Here is an 18,305-nt window from a genome sequence, read left to right on the forward strand (position 1 = left end):
CATTAAAATTACTGAAGGATTGTTTATTACTGTTACGTTGGCGATATTGGCGCGCTTAAAATCATCCGCCGAATTTGCATCTTTAAAAAAATATTATTATATTGATTGTATTTTGGGGCGTCGATAAATGAAAGAAAGTGATAGTTGTCATGTGTCTTTTTTATTTATTTCTAACTGTAATAAATAAACATTCTCATGTATTTACAGAAACACATTTACGATCGACACATGCTAATGAAAATGGAAATAATTTATCTGTGATATGTATGAATTAAACATCTATATAAAAACGTCGACATAAAGAGCGTTGCTTATGTGTTACAAACAGGGTGTGATTACACAATAGAAATTTGTTGAAACTTTTTGTAATGGAAACGATTTATTACTTCTTTAAGAAACGTGGTCCTAGATGTTGATTTAAGCTGAACTGTGCAACACATTGAAAAATCGAATGCCGGGTTTAAAGGCGCTAAATACTAACGTGCTATGCTTCTAAGCATGACTTAAATTCACGCACTTGATTGTCTCGTGCCTTTAAATTAAATTAAGATGATTTGCATGTGTTTGAAATTATAAAATTGTAAATTGTACTTTTCAATAACAATACACACATGCTAACCAAAATAATTTTCACTTGTCGAATGGAATTTAGAAGTAGGTATACTTAATTATTGGTTTCTCCAACAAGATCGTGTTTATAGAAAATACGTTACATACTTAAACCTAACTATGCTTAAGTTTAAGATTTATATCTAAAATATCCATGCCTGTATACATCCTTGGTACAATATGAATCATTCATTCTATCATTTATTTACAAAGGTTCTTATTTACAAGGTAAATGGCACTGGAAAATTTTATTTTATGTAAGTACGATCCTTATAAAAATACAAATACCTAACAAAATAATCACACTTCTTGGAACGTAAAATAGAAAAATATATAAAACGAAATTAGATCGACTTGAGCCGTTTGTCAGAAACAATAAATCAGCGCTACGATAAATCTTGGATCACAAATTTGACGTGTTTCGGCAGTTAAATATATTTTTTTTTTCTTAAGTACACAACATAAACTTTAATCAAGACATACCATACAACAGCGTTTTCGTAATTTATAATATTTAGACTTATCCTACACATTTCTGACTAGAATATACATCCCGAAATGGGTAATTGAAGGATTTTTCGTTTCATTGTAAGTGAATCCGCGAAGTAGGTCAAACTACTTTCCAAAAATGGTATTGTACAAAAACTAACCAAAAAATACACTTAATATATAATTATACCATGTAAAGTGTGTGAGTCGACACATACAGGAAGCACGTAATTAAGAAACAGGTTCTTAAGTCTAGGTTTAAAAATTATTGAAGAAACTATTCGGTATCCAATTTTTCTCGCAAAGGCCTTCCATCACTGATGACATCATTCTAATAGGTTCTCCTATAATTCGTCGAAAAACTGTCATACCGAGCAGCTGCCTTGGTCAATCTACAACTTGATAGAACGATATGGTTTTATTTGCACAAAAACAGTGTGCGATATCACAATGGGTTCACATTCATGAAAAAAGCTTGAACAACCTTATTTTACCGAGTACATGAGGGAATGTCGTGAAACAAATCAGTCCTTACGCCCTTAAATAATAATACCTGAACATTCAAAATCAGAAAAAAAACATCGAGATGTCCGTCCAAACACACAAAACGTCAGTCGAGTCCGCGTTACACTTGGGTGGGTGCCGGCATGTATCCCAGATTTTTTCTCTGGAGAAAGAGGTGTATTTCGGCAAAGCGGGGCCGGTCAGTAGCGTTCCTCTTCCAGCACTCGCCCATCAGGTCGTAGATCTCCCGGGGACACGCCGCCGGCCGGGGGAGGTACCTCTGGCAACCGTCGTTTTGGTACCAGTGGTTGCAGTTCTCGACGACTTGTTCGCTGGTCAATTCCGCGTAAGGCTGTTGGGTGCACAACATCAACACTTCCCACAAAGTCACAGCGAAGGCCCACACGTCGCTTTTTGTCGTTTGTCGGCCCTTAAACACAGTGTTAACAATAGCGCACTTTTGATTTCTTCATACTCACGAGTAGTAAGCTTTCCCACGACATCCAGCGGATCGGAAGCCGAGCTTTCGTATCACTAATGTAGTAGTCTGATTCGTATCTATCGCAGTACATCGCATGATCAGATATTTTCACCGTGAAGGTCTTGTCTATTACGCAATTCCTGTAAAAAGACACGTTTGAGAGGAAGTGGTGGTGTGGTTGAAAATAGTAAAAAAAATCAATTCAATTTTTAAGAAAAACAGTAAACAAATTGTTTTCTTTACAGCTGGATGTTGTTCCTGAATTAAATCAGTACCTCACACACACAGTAACACACAGTTAAATCTCATTGTAAATACAGGATGATTCACGAGGAATAGTGAGCCTGACCAAATTCTCGATGCAACCATTTTCATAGGTCAGATAGATTTCAAAAAGTTTTTGTAATAAATATGAAATCATAGCGAGCACACTTACAACTTGTCAGTTTTGACCTTAAAATAATGAAAAATAGAAGTACTTGAAATACCAACACAATAATGGGTATATTAAAATACGAATTACGGAAGGCACTCATTCAAGTCTCATCCAGTGGTACCCTTCGCCTTGATAACTTAACAGAAACCAAATTTTCTCAAAACTAACCTGATCGTGTCAGAAAATGCTCTTTCTTTCCGGATAAGTATCATTGGACATCACACAGGAAGCTAAAATCAGTCTTCTCATCATTGGAATAAGTCCACATTTTGCTCAGTTTATAATAAATTTGTAACGTTTGTCAAAAATGACAATGACTATGATTGATGATAATAATAGGCATCGTGGATTCAAATTATAATTTTTTTAAATGTCGCAGATGTCAATGGTCGCAAAGCAACTTGCAAAAGTGTAACTGATGGTCTAAGAATTTGGTCAGGCTCATTATTCCTCGTGAATCACCCTGTATTTGTAAATACAGTAGTTTTTATTCTTTTATGAAAAAAACGTATATGTAGTTCAAATTGCATGATAAAAATACAGTAACATAAGTAGGTTATCGACAATACGCCAAAAATAAATCAAAAAATTCTTATGTTCAGTTTTTTTATAAAAAAAAATAAAATGGCCAAAAATATATTTTTAAAAATTTATTTTTAAACGACACATACAAAAAATTTCAAATTAATATACAGGATACCCATTTTATCTGTTCCCGTCTGAAATTTCATAAATAGGCAACCAATTTAACTTTTCATATGAGACTTTGTATTTAAAATGTTATTTTTTTTTATAAACGAATAGGCAGCTGCCGATTTATGTCAGTGAATTTTGTCAGTTTTTATTGTCAAATTAATTCGAGATGTAATTAATTCGTGACAATCCTAAAAGTGAACTATGGAACTTGGAAAAAACGGATATGATATTAATTTTGGAAAAGTACCGCGAGAATTATAAAGCCTCAGTTCGCCTGTATGCCATAAGACACCCAGGAAAAAAAATTCCATCTAATCATGTTTTCCGGAAGATTGTGAGCAATTTACGGCAAACTGAACAATTTAAAAAAGTTAAAGTGAGAACAATAATTTATAATAATACAATAATTTGTTAATTTCTTGCTATTGTTTCCATTATTATACATTTGAGTTTTGAATTTAATTTTGTTTTCAATATTTCAATAGTCAAGCACCGACTGTGATATGATTATTCGATTTAAAATAGTTAAAACTTTACACAAAGTAGTTTATAAAATGTATAATATGTAGCCTATTTTTGCTTCTTTAGACAGGAACAAATAAAATGGGCACCCTGTATATTGTAACTGAGTCATCAAAAGGTTATGATTTTATGATATGATTTTTTGGTCAATACAGTTCAAACTCGACTTCAACCTTAATGAAGGAAGCTAAATCGTTTAGCTATCTAGAGATAAATTTGCATCGAAAGATAAATTGTTAATGATTATATCTGAAAATTGTTTTAATATGCAGTGAGTGTCAGACGTTTGGCACAAAATTAATCTTTTTTGTGCAAATCATTGATGAAAAAATCCTTGAACAGGCGGATTATTTTGTTTTTTTAATTTTTATAATAACGTGTTTCAGAAATATTTATTTGCCTCGCCTCCATTCGATTAGTATATCTTTAATATTAATTAATTAAAAAAAGCAACACCTTATGTAAGTTCGAATTCAAAAACTATTTCCATTGCAGTAATGGGCTTTTATTGTCAGTAATATAAATATTTGATGCCATTGCAATATGTTTTAATGACAAATAGCACCAAATGTAATTACCAATTTAGTAAATAATAAATGACACAATAGGTATTTATTTAAAAACATCCAATAACTGAACATACCATGCTTTTAGCGTAAATAATGTAAAATTTAAACAGTTGTTTTTTTCCGGACGTGAAAGTACCCATTGCAGCTGTTCAATTTATAGCCCATAATTAATTCAATTCGTAACCACATAACGACTTGGACGTTACAATATGAGCTTCCATAATAATATTTGCGTTCCCGATTTTGTAAAAACAAATTATATTCATATTTCTGTCGTGCTTACCTTGCGGCTAAATCCCTGTGGACTAAGTCTAAGGATTCTAAGTACTTCATTCCGGAAGCAATCTGCGTGGCCATGTATATGAGACAGCCGTAACTGAAAAAAACAAGCAATAAGTTAATTAAGGTGAGAAACCTCCGAAGAGGGCGAAGGCGGAAAGATTGCCGTTTTGCATGGAACCGTGCGTCTTATAACGCGCGAACTTTCATCGACATTAAATTGAAAACTCTTCAAAAAGCACGAATTTCCTTTGAAAGTGTCGGAAAGCCGGGCGAAAGTTTTTTCCGCTGCATGGAGTTTTTCGGTGCGACGACGCCTAATCAAGTTCTTTGCTTTCGTCGAGTTTTTATTGTGTGCATTTTAATATTCGAAGAGTAATTACCTGTCTTGTGGCGGCTGACTATTGCGGAAATTTAAATGAAGACGTCGTGTAAATTATTCAACAAATAATAGCAAAACGTTAGGAATTATGTTTTATTGCAGATAACAGCGAACGAGTTTATAGGATCACGTTGGTTAATTTCCGCCCCGTTATGTTTAATATTGCATTAGAATGGAGGGATGTGTCATGGGGTGTTATTCGATCTGAGAGAAATTTCGACCCGGTCACAATTCCATAACCATAAAGCATAGACCACGGAATTATCTAGGTGACATCCGAATGCGAGAACATTAAGACATTTAGTCCACATTTCAAACACTTACCATCACCATCATTAAACAGCCCCTTCGTTTGCTCAAAATCACGAGTTGACTCATGCCATTCGGATGCCATTTTTACTAGATATTAAATTTTAATTATGCCTTTAATTAATTGTAAAATGGGGGAAATTATAAGCACTCTCGACACAAAAATTTTTAACAGCCTTTGCCTGGCCCTCTGGAATAGCAATTTTGTTTTATAATTCACTACATTGATTATTATGATCCCATATGCGATAACAACTCTCTCAGTTAATTAATCTAGATTGAGTTTGGTTAATCGATGCCTGTGGATAAAAAAGCTTTAATAAATTTTGTGTTTAATGTTTAAATTAACAAAGACTGTAGAAATGTGATGAAAATAGTTACCCACAGGGCCGCTAAAAATAATGTAATTTCAATCTATTATGTTTTCTCATAAACTGCTCTAGTATACATATGAACAAAAAGCACGAATAAAATATGTACGATTTATGCTTTGACTGATTTGCTTTGGTATTTTAGATTGTTTTCAAATACATTATAATATATACGTATCAAATTATTAGTTTCTCGTTTTTATACACTTGAAGTCAAGTAAGTAAATTACATAATTTTTACAAAAAAATGGCTAATTGGTAATAAACATGCTACACAAGAATGAAAAAATCGGATATTTTGGTTTTATCACAAAAACCCTCTTGGAAAGAAATCTAAACCCTTTAATGTTTTGAATCTTATTTATTCCATTTAAAATTCTAAAAATAATTGAGTATCTACATATAAGAATAAACAAAAAACAAAATTTCTTAAAAAGTCAGTATAAATTTTTAATTTTTGTATGTTTCATTCCAAAACCTTAAAAATAATTGAGTAAAAAGAAAATAATCTTTTTCATATATTGTTAAACTTCACATTTTCAAGAACTTCTAAATTCATTATACTGTTTTAATTTAGAAAAAATTGATCGTTATTAGTAGCATAAGGTTATAGAGACTGCTTGTTTATGTATTAAAAATCAGAAGAGGAAAGAGTACTAAAATAAACCAATGAACAAAGTAAATCAAATATGGTTAGAAAACCCTTTATTTACACAATCTAAGTGAATGGAATAGTTGAAGTTGAAGGAGTTTTTTTAAACCGTAGAACTTTTAGTTTATTCAAACATAAACTTTCTTGTGTTTTATACCTTTTCAATTAAGAAATTAATCAAAAGTAAGAACAGAAAACTTACAATTGATTGTAGTACCTAATCATTTTTAAAGTTCATAGTTGTAAAAGAAAAATTAAAACTTGCAAACAAAAATATTTTTGTGTCAATAACTGAAACTATAACAAAGTTAAAAAAAAACATTGTTTTGTTGTTGCATGACAAAAGTTGTGCAAACGTCGTTCATTAAAAAACTGTTTGATTCCATTTGATGCAGCATTTCAAACCTTTGTTGTGAAAAATCTCCCGATTCGTTTTTGTGTTCGATATTAAATTTTCCAAGTAGTTTTCATCCCGCAAGCCAGAGAGCTTGAAAATCCGATCTTTCATCTCTATTATCATGCGGAAAAATACGTGCGCATGTTGAACAATTAATTCTTTTTCTCTCCCCCGAGACGTCAGAATTTCCCCGATAAGTAAGCAAAAAGCTCGCCGTAATCGCTTGTTTTAAGGTTCATTCGCTAATGGACTTGTCACAGCGATTTATGATGTGCCGACGTTAATTTATGCATTTTTTCCTATTCAAGAAGCAGCGAAGAATACAAAAAATTGTTAATCCGAAAAGAGCTTTCGCGATACATTAAACAGAATGATTAATAAGAAAAGATGAATGACGGTGTTTTGATCGTGCGACGTTTCTCGGTCGCAAAACCGACAATGTTATACTTTTCACAATTTAGGTCGTGTATTTCAGTTTCCGGAGGCACTAACCTTCAGGAAATTTCAGTCTCTGAAACCGATTTAATCGGAGACATGGCGCGCTATCACAAGTTCGACGTCTCTCATCGATACCAATAAACGAGCTTTGTCGCCACATAAAGCTTATTAGTAATTTCGAATGGCGTTCCGCTGAAACGGATTTATCGAATTAAATGCCTCTTGTGAGCTGAGCTGAGACCCAAAGAACGAAGTTTTGTTAATTTGTGTATTTAATTGAAAATCAATCAACGTGCAGATGACATTTGATTTCAAAGCAAAATGTTGATTGCGATTTTTCTGAAAATATAGAAAACTGAACAAACTGAACAACTGACAATAATTTAAATATTTAATTGAATTTCGTTGCGAAACGAGAGGCAACGTTTTTTTCCATAAATGAGCATTTGGAAATTCTATTGGTTAAAAGTTGGACGACAGCTAATCAGCTTGTTGTTGATTGATCTTGTACTAAATTTTTAATAAGCAAACTTTTTTCTTTTGCCGATCGAACTACAAGGCAAAAATTCGCATTGTTACAGACTCATATTTTATTAAAAAAGTAAACAAAACAAAGTTCTTTGTTACGTTCTATTTTTTCCGTTGGTAAATTTCCGTATCAAAGAGAATCTGTTCTGCATCAAGAAGAAAAAAAATAAAGTTTCGACAATACATCCCTGAGGTTATTTTAAACGACTTCAGGACTTCAAAAAGTCCAATTACATGCGAAATTTTCATATTTGTTTCAGTATTTCCCCTCCACCACCATAAATTATCGCTTGGCCTATTTTTTCGGACGACGTTTCCCTATTATTTTTTAAACCGAATTATTTACAGCTAGTGACTCTGATCACCTTTGTTCCTCCCAAGTTGTTCTAATTAAAGACCCTGGTACGAGAATACACCGCTTCTGTTTCATTATAGAAAATAGCATTTATGTTTAGTTCGCAATTAGTACTTAATAACGTTTCAGTAATGAATTCATTTCAGGGTGTGTGAGCTAGTGCGAACTATGAAGGTTTCGTCCAAGAAATTAAAATTAGTTTACATGACCATCCGACTGTAATACGACCGAATGAAATTAAATTAAGGACACGGAATGGAGGATTATGATAATGGGGGCAGTAGAGGGGTACGTTCGCGAATGGCGACGTATAAGACGTTAATAATGGGCGGAAGGAATGAATTAGAAGGATACAACGCGGTTACATTAAATTAAAAAACTCCGTTAATATGACGTGATCGTCGAATAATTGAGATTTATGTCCAAATAATTTATAGCGATGAGGGATGAAAAAAGAAATAACTTAATTAAGCACATAATGAAAGTTTCGCGTGCCCCAAAGATGAACTCGCCTATCTCTCCAATCTTTCACTTCGATTACTGTAAAACAGGCGGTGATCGTGACATAATGTATTAAACGATTTTGCAGAAGTAATAAATAACACCCCTCTACTTTTATTAATTTTTATTTAATATTTCGTTTTCATAACTATTTCTACATTTATAATATTTCATTTTACTAAATTTTTAACATTTCAGTAATAAAATACATTATTTTATTTATCATATATTCAACACAACTCTAACTGAGACATTTCTATTTTCTTATGTGCGCTCATATTTTTAAAGAAAGTAAACTTAAGGTAGATAATAAAGATTAACGCTAATAAAGTAACAATTTGAATGATAAAACTAAATACAAATATTTTAGTATCACTATTTTCTTGCATGGGTTGCGATATCAATTTTTCAGTCTTGGATTCATTCAAATTGTAGGTCATCAATTTATAATTCTCAAAGTATTTAAAAAAACTACTTTGACTAAATCCTTTATTGAAAAATTGTGAAAAATCCGAAGTGTTAAAATTTGTTAAAATTTTCATATTCTCCAAACTATCACTCATCGATTTTTGTAAATTTTGAGTTATGTTTTTAAACGAAATAGTTTTGAGAGAATTTTCAAAATTTCGTACAAAATTTTCGGCAGATGGAAGTAAAGTTTCTGATTTAGTGCAAGCCATTCCTCTAACATTTTCAATATCATATGAATAACCTTCAGATATAGCGATTTCGCTGGTTTGCAAATAATGAACAATGGAGACAAGTTCTCTACAAGATAATGGATTTAAATTGAAAGAAATAAATTCTAGTTTTGGCAAATGTTGAATTAGTTCTTTTGAATCAAACGTTGAAATTAAATTGTTGTCAAAGTACAAGTTTCGTAAATTTGGGAGAAAGTGTAAGCAATTTAAATTAATCAGTTTATTGTTAGAAATGTTTAAACTTACAAGATTGATTAAACTGTCGAACAGTCCATACGAAAATTCTTCGATATGGTTTTGCGACAAGTCTAACAAATGCAAATTTTTTAAATTACGAAATAAATCAGGATTAATTTTCGATATAATGTTATGTCTTAAGTTTAATTGTTCTAGAGATGTTAAATTACAAAAAACACAACTTTCTAGTTTTGAAATTTTGTTGTAACTAAAATCAAGAAATTTAAATTCTGGTCTTAAAGTTTTTAGAACTTCGATTCTGTTATGACTTAAATCAAGTTCATCACCATCAAAACAACCATCAATATTTTTTATTTGATTATAGTCAAGTAGAATATTACTAGCGTTAATCATTTCACAATTTTTTAAAACAACTATTTCATTATGTGATAAATACAGCACGTCAACTTGTGGGAAATAAGCAAAATCTATGCTAGACAATTGACAATAAGACATATCAAATACATTCAGTGATAAGTTTGACAAATCTTGATCTATTCGACTTAACTTTGTATTTGACAAATGCAGTTTTTTAATGCCCGATAAATCATTAAAAGGAAATTGTTGTAATGGATTTTGCGATACATTGAGACTTGTCAAGGTATGCAACTTTACAAATGTTCCATTGTCAATAATAGAAATATTATTATCACTTAAATATAAATGTTGTAAGTTAGACATACCCATAAAAGCAAAGATTTCAATCCATCGAATTTTATTATGTTCTAAATTCAAGATTTGCAAATGATGTAAAGAATTAAAGACACCATTTCCAATTTTTGTTAAGTTGTTATTGTTGAGATGCAGTTCTTCAAGAGATATGAGACCGCTGAAAGCTCCTGGTAAGATATTTCTAACGTGTTGTCCATTTATAAATAACTTATTTATTGTAACAAACTGAGATAACTCCGATGGATTTATTGTTAAGATATTTGAGTTTGTAATAACTAAATTTTGCTCATAGGATTCCCTTTGGAAAGAATAAACAATGTCCTGAATTGAATTTACATTTGTGCAAATTATTTCTTCACTAGCAATATTACTGTCTTCTTCATAATTCTCCTCATAATTACCGTAAGTGAGTTTTTCATAGCACTCAGCATTAATAGATTTTGTGAAAAACAGAAACAACACAAAACCGGAAAAATGTAACATTTTTCTATAAAAAAATAATAAAAGATAATATTATCCAATTTATTAAACATATACGTACCTTCAACAATTTTTCAAGATTAAATTAACGTCACTTTTTTAAGCTCAAATAATTGATCAATTTACAATAAGTAATAATAATTATACAATAATATGTCTACACAAAACGAAATGAATAAATAATAATTATGTCAGCATCTCGCGTGTGTCCGACCCGCTTACAGAAATATTTGTAGTATCAGCATAGAGGAAATTACATATGTGGTTAGTTGTTTTCTATGAGATAGTTTCTTATCATCTCCCTCTTATTCTATGGTTATCATTTATCATTTATTGATTTATCCGTTCAGTTATAATAACCAACATTCTGAAAAAAGAGAATGACGACGGGATCTTTGTGAGTCTAGGCTCCAGAAATATGTCCCCGGTTGACCCGTCCCCCTCTCAGCGGCCCTGTTCATAACACTCTAATTTCAATAAAAAATGTAGGTTTTCAAAGTAAATAAAATAAAACCATGCGTGTTCCTAAAAACGGGTAAAAAACGGAAACACCCACACAATAACCATCTTTATCACTCACATGCTTTGCATTAACTTTGTTAGTGATAAATTCACTGTAATTTTTTCAACGTTTTATTCAATATATATCACAATGGTGCTTCAAACTATCATAAAAATGTTTTAAGAACGTATTTAAATTTTTCTTAAAAATTATTTATTAATTAAATATAAATCACCAAAAAGTGATACAATTTTAAAAACTGTCTGATAAGCTAAATAAATTTTAGTTTAGCTAGCATATAACATATTTACTATGTATTTATAAAAAGACTATAGGGACAAAAGTAAAAGCAAAATGTTTTAGAAATTATCAGACTAATAGTATAATAATTATAGTAATAATAATTTTACAACAGAATAACAGATTATAAAATAATGACTACCTTAATTCTCTAATATTGATTTAAAATGAGATCCTTCTTGCGTTTAAAAAAAGCATTTTTATAAAATTAGTGTTGATGTTTCACATTTTGTTAGAATTGTAGATGACATTGTCATAAAATTTTGTAGCAACGTCTGTTTCAGGAAAGACGAGCAAGAAAGATGTGACATTGTGAATAGGTACCAAGCTTTTTATTCCACGTTTTGGTTAGATTCTATCTGGAAAAGAGATATACGAATTGTTGGTTGCCTACATTAGAGATTGATGTGCTCTGCTTTCGATTTTGTGACCGATGAGGCGTAACTTCTTTGTCGTCATTAAACAAGAAAAGACAATCACTTATATAATGACAACACGTTTATTGTTCCGCAAGTTGTAAACTTGGGAAGGTCCATAAAAAATAACTTGTAGGTAGATATTTTAGTGTGGCTATATTTCGCCGTTATGGGAACGGTCTTTATTACTGCACGCAGTTTATTCGGTGGTCGTTGAACGCGGTATGAAAACCACCCCGAGCACAATACGGAATTTTTATGAACGGGATAAAATCCCGGTCTAAAATCGTATAATAGAATTTTTGTCTGGTGTGCTCTCACAATATGGGATTTTTTCATACATATTTGGAATGCTACGTGCACTTTTTATTTAAAAAAAAAATCATCCCCCGTCCGGTTGTCATCCGCAACGATATTTCGCGTTGGGTTCAATTTAATTGACATTTGAGTTTCGATTCGGTACGAAATTAATTCCAAACATTCAAACATCGGTGGAGTGATTCATGTAGTGTTGAAAAAATAATTTGACAATTTGGCCGGGTATTGGTGTTTATCCGCGCCATACGTCATTACCAAATGGGCAAATAATCAGGCATGGATGTGTTTAATTAACGGTGGTCGTTTGTTCAAACAACGGCAGCTGGAAAATTATAAATCGAACGAGAATTGCAAAGTGGCATAAATAATGCGAAACAATCATTTTTGCGAGAGGAGAGCAAGCAAAAGAACAATAAGTGCTCGAGAGAGCACCTGCTAAAAAACAAACACAATTTATAGAGAGGATCCTGGAGGTCTAAGACGAGGGAAAATAGTGAACATTCAAAAAATAACAGTAAATATTGGAATAGGGACGGCGTTCGTTGGAATAGTTAACTTCACATGTCCGACCAACCTCCTAGTAACTATATTTACATTAAATATCCTGCTGAATATTTGGCCGATCATAAAGCAAGCAAGTTCAGCAGGTTGCCATTATTATTCCATGCAAACTTGATTAACTTCGTATGAGACGAGGGAGTCGTTTTAATGCATTGAAAATCATTCAGATCTCTGCAAACCGGTGCGGAGAATAACACTATAATAAACACAAAAATTGCAATCCATTCACTTTAATACCAGTCTAAAATTACGTTTAATCACTCATTTAGTTTCCCCATTTTTTTTCAGAACTTTTTTCAAGGATCGTTAATGTTTTAAGATGGCTTCATCGGGATTTTCGCCAAGGAAGCCCTAAATTATGCGGCAATTAAGGCCCCAATATTCGTAATACGTTAATCAGTGAAGTAGATAAAAGTTGTGTTAATGGGAAGATTAATTCTGGTGCTCGGTCGACCGGTAATAATTCAGTCGGGCAAAAGCGAGCAGACGAAACTTGCGAGGAAACGTGTTGATGCCGATGTTGCGCCCTGTTCTCAACTAATTTTTATTCTAAAATTCGAAACTTGGACCATTTAGTAAACTTGTACAAAAGTAAAAGCACGCCACTTGCATTTCCCTGAAACAGGTAAACCTGGAGGGTATAGAGTGGGAGAAAACAAAGTATATTCGTCGACAATGTGTGCCTAAACCTAGAACTTTTCAAACAATTTGAAATACAACCAATTATCATTTTTTTAAGTTTTATTTCATGATCTTCGTTTTGTAGCATGAGGCCACAGGCATCAACGATAAACTGTCATGTAATTTATGTAAATGTTTTAAATGTTTGCAACATCATTGTGAGAAAAGCCGGATTGTATTGTTTAGTTTAACTATAGACAAATATTTCCCTAAAGTATAGAAATCATTTAATAATGGGACCCACAACTTAGTTTATTGAACGTTAAGTCACCCCAATCCCAAATTTGAATAGGAGTACTATTCTATGCGATTAGGAAATCTGGGTTAGCGTATGTTGAGGTTAAAATTTAAATTAATTCAAGCTGAAAATTCAAAAGAAGTACTTTGAAAAATTTAGAAAACAATCAAATTTGTAAATTGTAAGGGCTCAGGTCCTTGACTGGCGAGGCGTTTTATTATCTCACAAAATTGGAATATTGGCTCGTTTTGAATGGGTTATGACGTTCCTGCGTTCAAAATTAATGCCGCCAACATACATGAAACAAATAAACTGTCGGCTCGAACAATAAGCTCTTAAATCGTGCCCATTACGGTGTAATGCCCATTCTAGCACCTAGCAACATTACTAAACAATCAGTTGAATATTAAACACGGATCGGATGAATGGCAAGGATCATGAATGCAAAACGCTTTGTTCAGAGCTTTAACGCTTTAACCCAGAGAGAGACGTGGAACGCTTCCACTGAAATTACTCAGAATGTTCCGGTTCTCAGTTGATAATCGTTCAACGATCCCACTTCTGATTCTCTCAACAGAAGATGGTGAAGCATACAATCGAAGCTTTTTCCGAACGGCAGAATGAGAAACGTTCGAAAAGGGCACTTATATGCGTCATTAGCAGTTTACGAACATGTAGGGGAAATAGGGGAAACTTAATCCGATCCGAGTTGAATGGAGTAATATTTCAATTAGTAAAGGGTAAACATACACATGTTATGTAACTAAATAGTTAGGCATTGTTACGCCTTAAACATCTTTCACAGGGCGAGCAATGCCTTACAGTCTGTCAAAAATAGTGATATAACTTGTTTTTAGGGAATAGGGAATACATTTGATGTTTTTCACTCATTATTTTGACTAGGTTCTATAATTTAGTTTACCCGGAATTGCTAGATTAAATTAAGGGTATTCAGAAATTTCAATGAAATGTGAATATTTCGTGTTCAAAAACACAAAACATCGTTAATAGGATTGGCGGTGATGTGATGTAGTACATGTAAAAAATTATCCATGCGGCTGATCACACTGGTACACTAATTACGGAACATTAGTCTAATCATCGGTTTCATCGGGGATTTGGGTTCCGCATAGTCAGCTGCTTTGTGACGTTAATTGGTGTTTCAGTACATCTGCATGGGTAGATCCGGTTAAGAGTTTGGCTATTTCTAAATGTAGTGCATTCTATGGTCACAAACACACATCAAAGTGCGTCAGGTCGTCCTGAAGTAGCCCAAAACCAATTACATGCGTGGCTAATTTATATCGAAATTGAAACCAAACAAATCAATGCGGGAGTAAATTCTACCTTATTGTTGGTCCAACTTGGTTGCCGTCCTCGCTGACGGCCCTTTGCGCCAGAAAGCGGGGCAGGTCCCCTGGGTCTGAGTGCTCCAGAAGGGCACACATGGGTTCGTCTTGGCTACACAAGCCCACCACGCGGGCCAGATTGGGGTCTCTGAGTCCCGCTAGCCAGCTGGTCTCCCTCAGGAACTCATGCCTGGAACGTAGACAATAAGAGGATTCATGCATGTAACGAGGGGATGTTGGCCGTCTATTTGATTCGATTTGCGGATGTGAATCATATGGCAAGTCAATACGTGACGTCGGGATACGAATGCTGAATAGGTTAAATCTGATTTCGCATACGGAGATATTTTTTTAATTTCGATAGTGTTCGAGTGAGAAATAGGTCCCTGAGAAGGGTGGGATTTCTTGTAAACTTTTCTCAGAGATGTAAAAGATGCAGGATTACTTTTCATATGTTTCAATTACTGTAATTAATCCTCGAATAAAACTAGAATTCATCAAGTTAATGACAGTACAACAAAGTAATGAATCGGGATAATTTGCAGCCAGAGTAATCACCCTCATTCAAATTTTACCATATTTATTTATTCATGCATGACACTGTTTGATAGTGCAAATACGTATATCAAAAAAGTTAAAATTTCATAAAATTCGAGTTCAATCAAGAAAATTTTAAAATTTATTTTTTAGGGGAGACAACTTTGACCCACTTTTGTGATGGTCAAAAATTCTTTCAAAATATTTAAAGAATCACGTTTGTTGTAAATTACTTTGAGTATACCTTTTGGTGTCCCCACAGCCCCTCCAGAGACTTTTGACGATGACTAATTGTTTCTTATGGAACGAGGAGCCTCCATTGAAATCTGGAAGTCCCTCAGCTTCGCACAAATGCACCTGCGACACAAAACGAATCAATTAGTGTTTTCCGTGCATAAAAGAAACATTTCTGTTGCAAGTGTTGAAGGTTAACAGACGTCGCGCCGTCACGCCATTGTGTTCCTCCAAGCAATAAAGAACATAAAAGCAACAAACTGCAACGGCTGATTGCATCCGCAGCCGTCTAGTCCTCGAACGAATCGTATTTTCCTTGATATAATATATTATATAAAATGGGATACTATTGGAATTATTGGTTTTCGATTAGAACTGTTGGGAAATATATATGTTTGTGTGGAGATTTCTTTTATATCAATTAGAGATAAACTGCGATACATTAAAACGTAAACATCCCACTCGTGTTCAACGTCCCGAAATATGCACCCCTTTGTATTTAAATCTTCGCTCATCCATAACACAGCACCGGAAGTTTGATTAAGGTGATTACATATTATAGAAGTGGAAGCAGAGTAGACAATGATTTATGTGTAATACCCAAAGGACTGTGGGAGGAAAGTAATTGGCAGATAGTGCAAAGTTGTTTACCGATACAAAGGAGGATAAACAATATATGCTTTCCCTTTTAAGTCGGCTGAAAGACAGTCGGGGCCATATTGGTTTTCCTGGGACCCACCCGAGGGCCCAATAAGCGAGGACATCGACGTCTTCCTGCTGCTTTCGCGTCAATATTGACAAAGGAGCGTTCGTTCTGAGATTTTTACGCAGAGGACAAATCGCCAATAACGCATGCGGCCAAAATTAAAATATTGCAATTGCCATACATAAAAATACAAGCAAGCACACCTGGTTCCAGCGTTGTAAAAACTGTTTATTGTGTTCGATTCATTATCCCGGCATTAAAACTGAACAGTAAACTTCCACCTAGGACGTATAATTTGTTTTAATGTCTCAAAGTGTGCACGAACGGCTGTAAAAATCCGGTTTGAAGGAAGTAAAGTTGGTTTATAAGGTCTCGGCTGCAGCTTCGGAAGGACGACCTGAAATTATTACCTTGCAAGAAACTGCAAGAGAGCAGATGCATGAATGTTTCAGGATAATATCGAGGTTATAAGTCTGATGTATGCATGCATATAAAGGAAGAAAGTTGTCTCGAAAAGATATTAGAAGTGACTCAGCCGGAAATGTCAAACAGAATATGCTATAGACGCTGTAACACAAATAAAGTATGAAAGGAAGCAATAAAGTGTAAAATCAACTCCAGAAATAGAAAAAAACTATAAGAAGAGTGTTGCATGCGCTCAAGTTTTCATTAAAAAAAGATCACAGGTCGCAATAAGGAATTTTTTCGCAAAGGACATAACTAAAATACAATTGGGTAGTACTTAGTTTATTAACTCTTTTGAAGTTTCAAAAAGCTTATGAATCTTTTCTAAGAACAATGTTGAAACTTTATTGAAAATACAACGCCGCCACCGAGCTTTACAAAAAATTATGCATTGGTCTTTAGGTAGGTAAATGAAATTTTACTCTGGTAGAGAGAAATGACATGAAATGATTATGCAAAAAGCTGTTCCTGTTGCATAAGAGCATTCCCAAACTAATCCTGTCGATAAAAGCGACTTTTTTACGATTGCATTACATAACTAAATTTATACAGTTCTGGCCCGGATTGTATAAGAAATATAGTTTTATATTTCCTGAGTTCCAGGGCGCCAGCGGTCCGGGTTTATGCCGGAAAATCCAATGTATGGAGTTTTCGGACCCGCCCATGTAATAACACTGAATGACTATTACATTAGAGTTACATCTTTGCATATTGCACACGGCAATGCTATTGGCGATTATGTTCCAAGCGAAGTTGGTCCTTATCGATGTTCGGCATTAATCTGTATTTTGACTACTTCCTTCGATTTCCTGTATAAATTGCGCTTTTATTCGAGAATAGTGCACTCGAAAGTATCGCTGCCATTTGTAAATGTTTAATTACAGTTTAACGGGCAAAATAAATCGCAACGACAAAAACTCGCGTGTTCATTTACATGAACGGGGTTTAATTAGAGCAGACGCGACCTGGTTTTTGCCGGTTGACCGCATTCGATGTGAACGAAGAAATTTGATCTGCGCCATCGAATGATAATCCGTTTCGTGTTTTTTTCGTGGTAAATGGAATTTTAGATTAAATTTAATTTCTTTTATGTCGTCTTTGTGCTTTCGAAACGTTGCTTTTGTTCTCCTCCAGGGATCCAATTAAAATAAATATTTAATTTTGCTTACCATGCCAAAGTCGCCCTCTCCTAGCTTTTCGAGGAGGCGTAGTCTATGTCTCGGAAAGTCTAGAAGGTGAGCCACTCCTTCCAGCGGTGGTCCTTCGGGTAGTTTAATAGGGGTGAACCGGCCCGGAGTGAAATGTTGCTCGCGCCTTTCACCCTGTAATAAAATACATAATTTATTTTACGACTTTGTTGCTGTTTTTAAAATTACAATAGCAATTATTA

At 33.7% G+C, this 18,305-nt stretch overlaps 2 protein-coding genes across 5 annotated transcripts in view; both read right to left on the minus strand.

The window, feature by feature from the left end:
* Nucleotides 1-147: 147 nt before the first annotated feature.
* Nucleotides 148-18,305, minus strand: part of LOC123014656 (epithelial discoidin domain-containing receptor 1-like) — a 168,336-nt gene continuing 150,178 nt past the window's right edge. For all 4 annotated transcript variants that reach the window (XM_044413876.1, XM_044413873.1, XM_044413874.1 and 1 more), the window contains 6 exons: nucleotides 18,085-18,237; nucleotides 15,755-15,867; nucleotides 14,972-15,163; nucleotides 4,590-4,682; nucleotides 2,082-2,223; nucleotides 148-2,032 (listed from right to left, as the gene is read on the minus strand). In XM_044413876.1, the coding sequence (XP_044269811.1) occupies nucleotides 1,724-2,032; nucleotides 2,082-2,223; nucleotides 4,590-4,682; nucleotides 14,972-15,163; nucleotides 15,755-15,867; nucleotides 18,085-18,237 (1,002 nt within the window). In that variant the 3' untranslated portion in view covers nucleotides 148-1,723. The remainder of the gene's footprint in view (nucleotides 2,033-2,081; nucleotides 2,224-4,589; nucleotides 4,683-14,971; nucleotides 15,164-15,754; nucleotides 15,868-18,084; nucleotides 18,238-18,305) is intronic.
* LOC123014657 (toll-like receptor Tollo) lies at nucleotides 8,749-10,826 on the minus strand. The gene is made up of 2 exons (XM_044413878.1): nucleotides 10,670-10,826; nucleotides 8,749-10,615 (listed from the first exon to the last, which is right to left on the minus strand). The coding sequence occupies exon 2, from the start codon at nucleotides 10,609-10,611 to the stop codon at nucleotides 8,749-8,751; it is 1,863 nt and encodes a 620-aa protein (XP_044269813.1). The 5' UTR covers nucleotides 10,612-10,615; nucleotides 10,670-10,826.

This window comes from Tribolium madens, unplaced genomic scaffold (genome assembly GCF_015345945.1).
Source record: "Tribolium madens isolate multiple individuals breed KSU strain unplaced genomic scaffold, Tmad_KSU_1.1 Scaffold_97;HRSCAF=244;Tcas5.2_LG3a, whole genome shotgun sequence".
NCBI classification, from domain to species: domain Eukaryota; kingdom Metazoa; phylum Arthropoda; class Insecta; order Coleoptera; family Tenebrionidae; genus Tribolium; species Tribolium madens.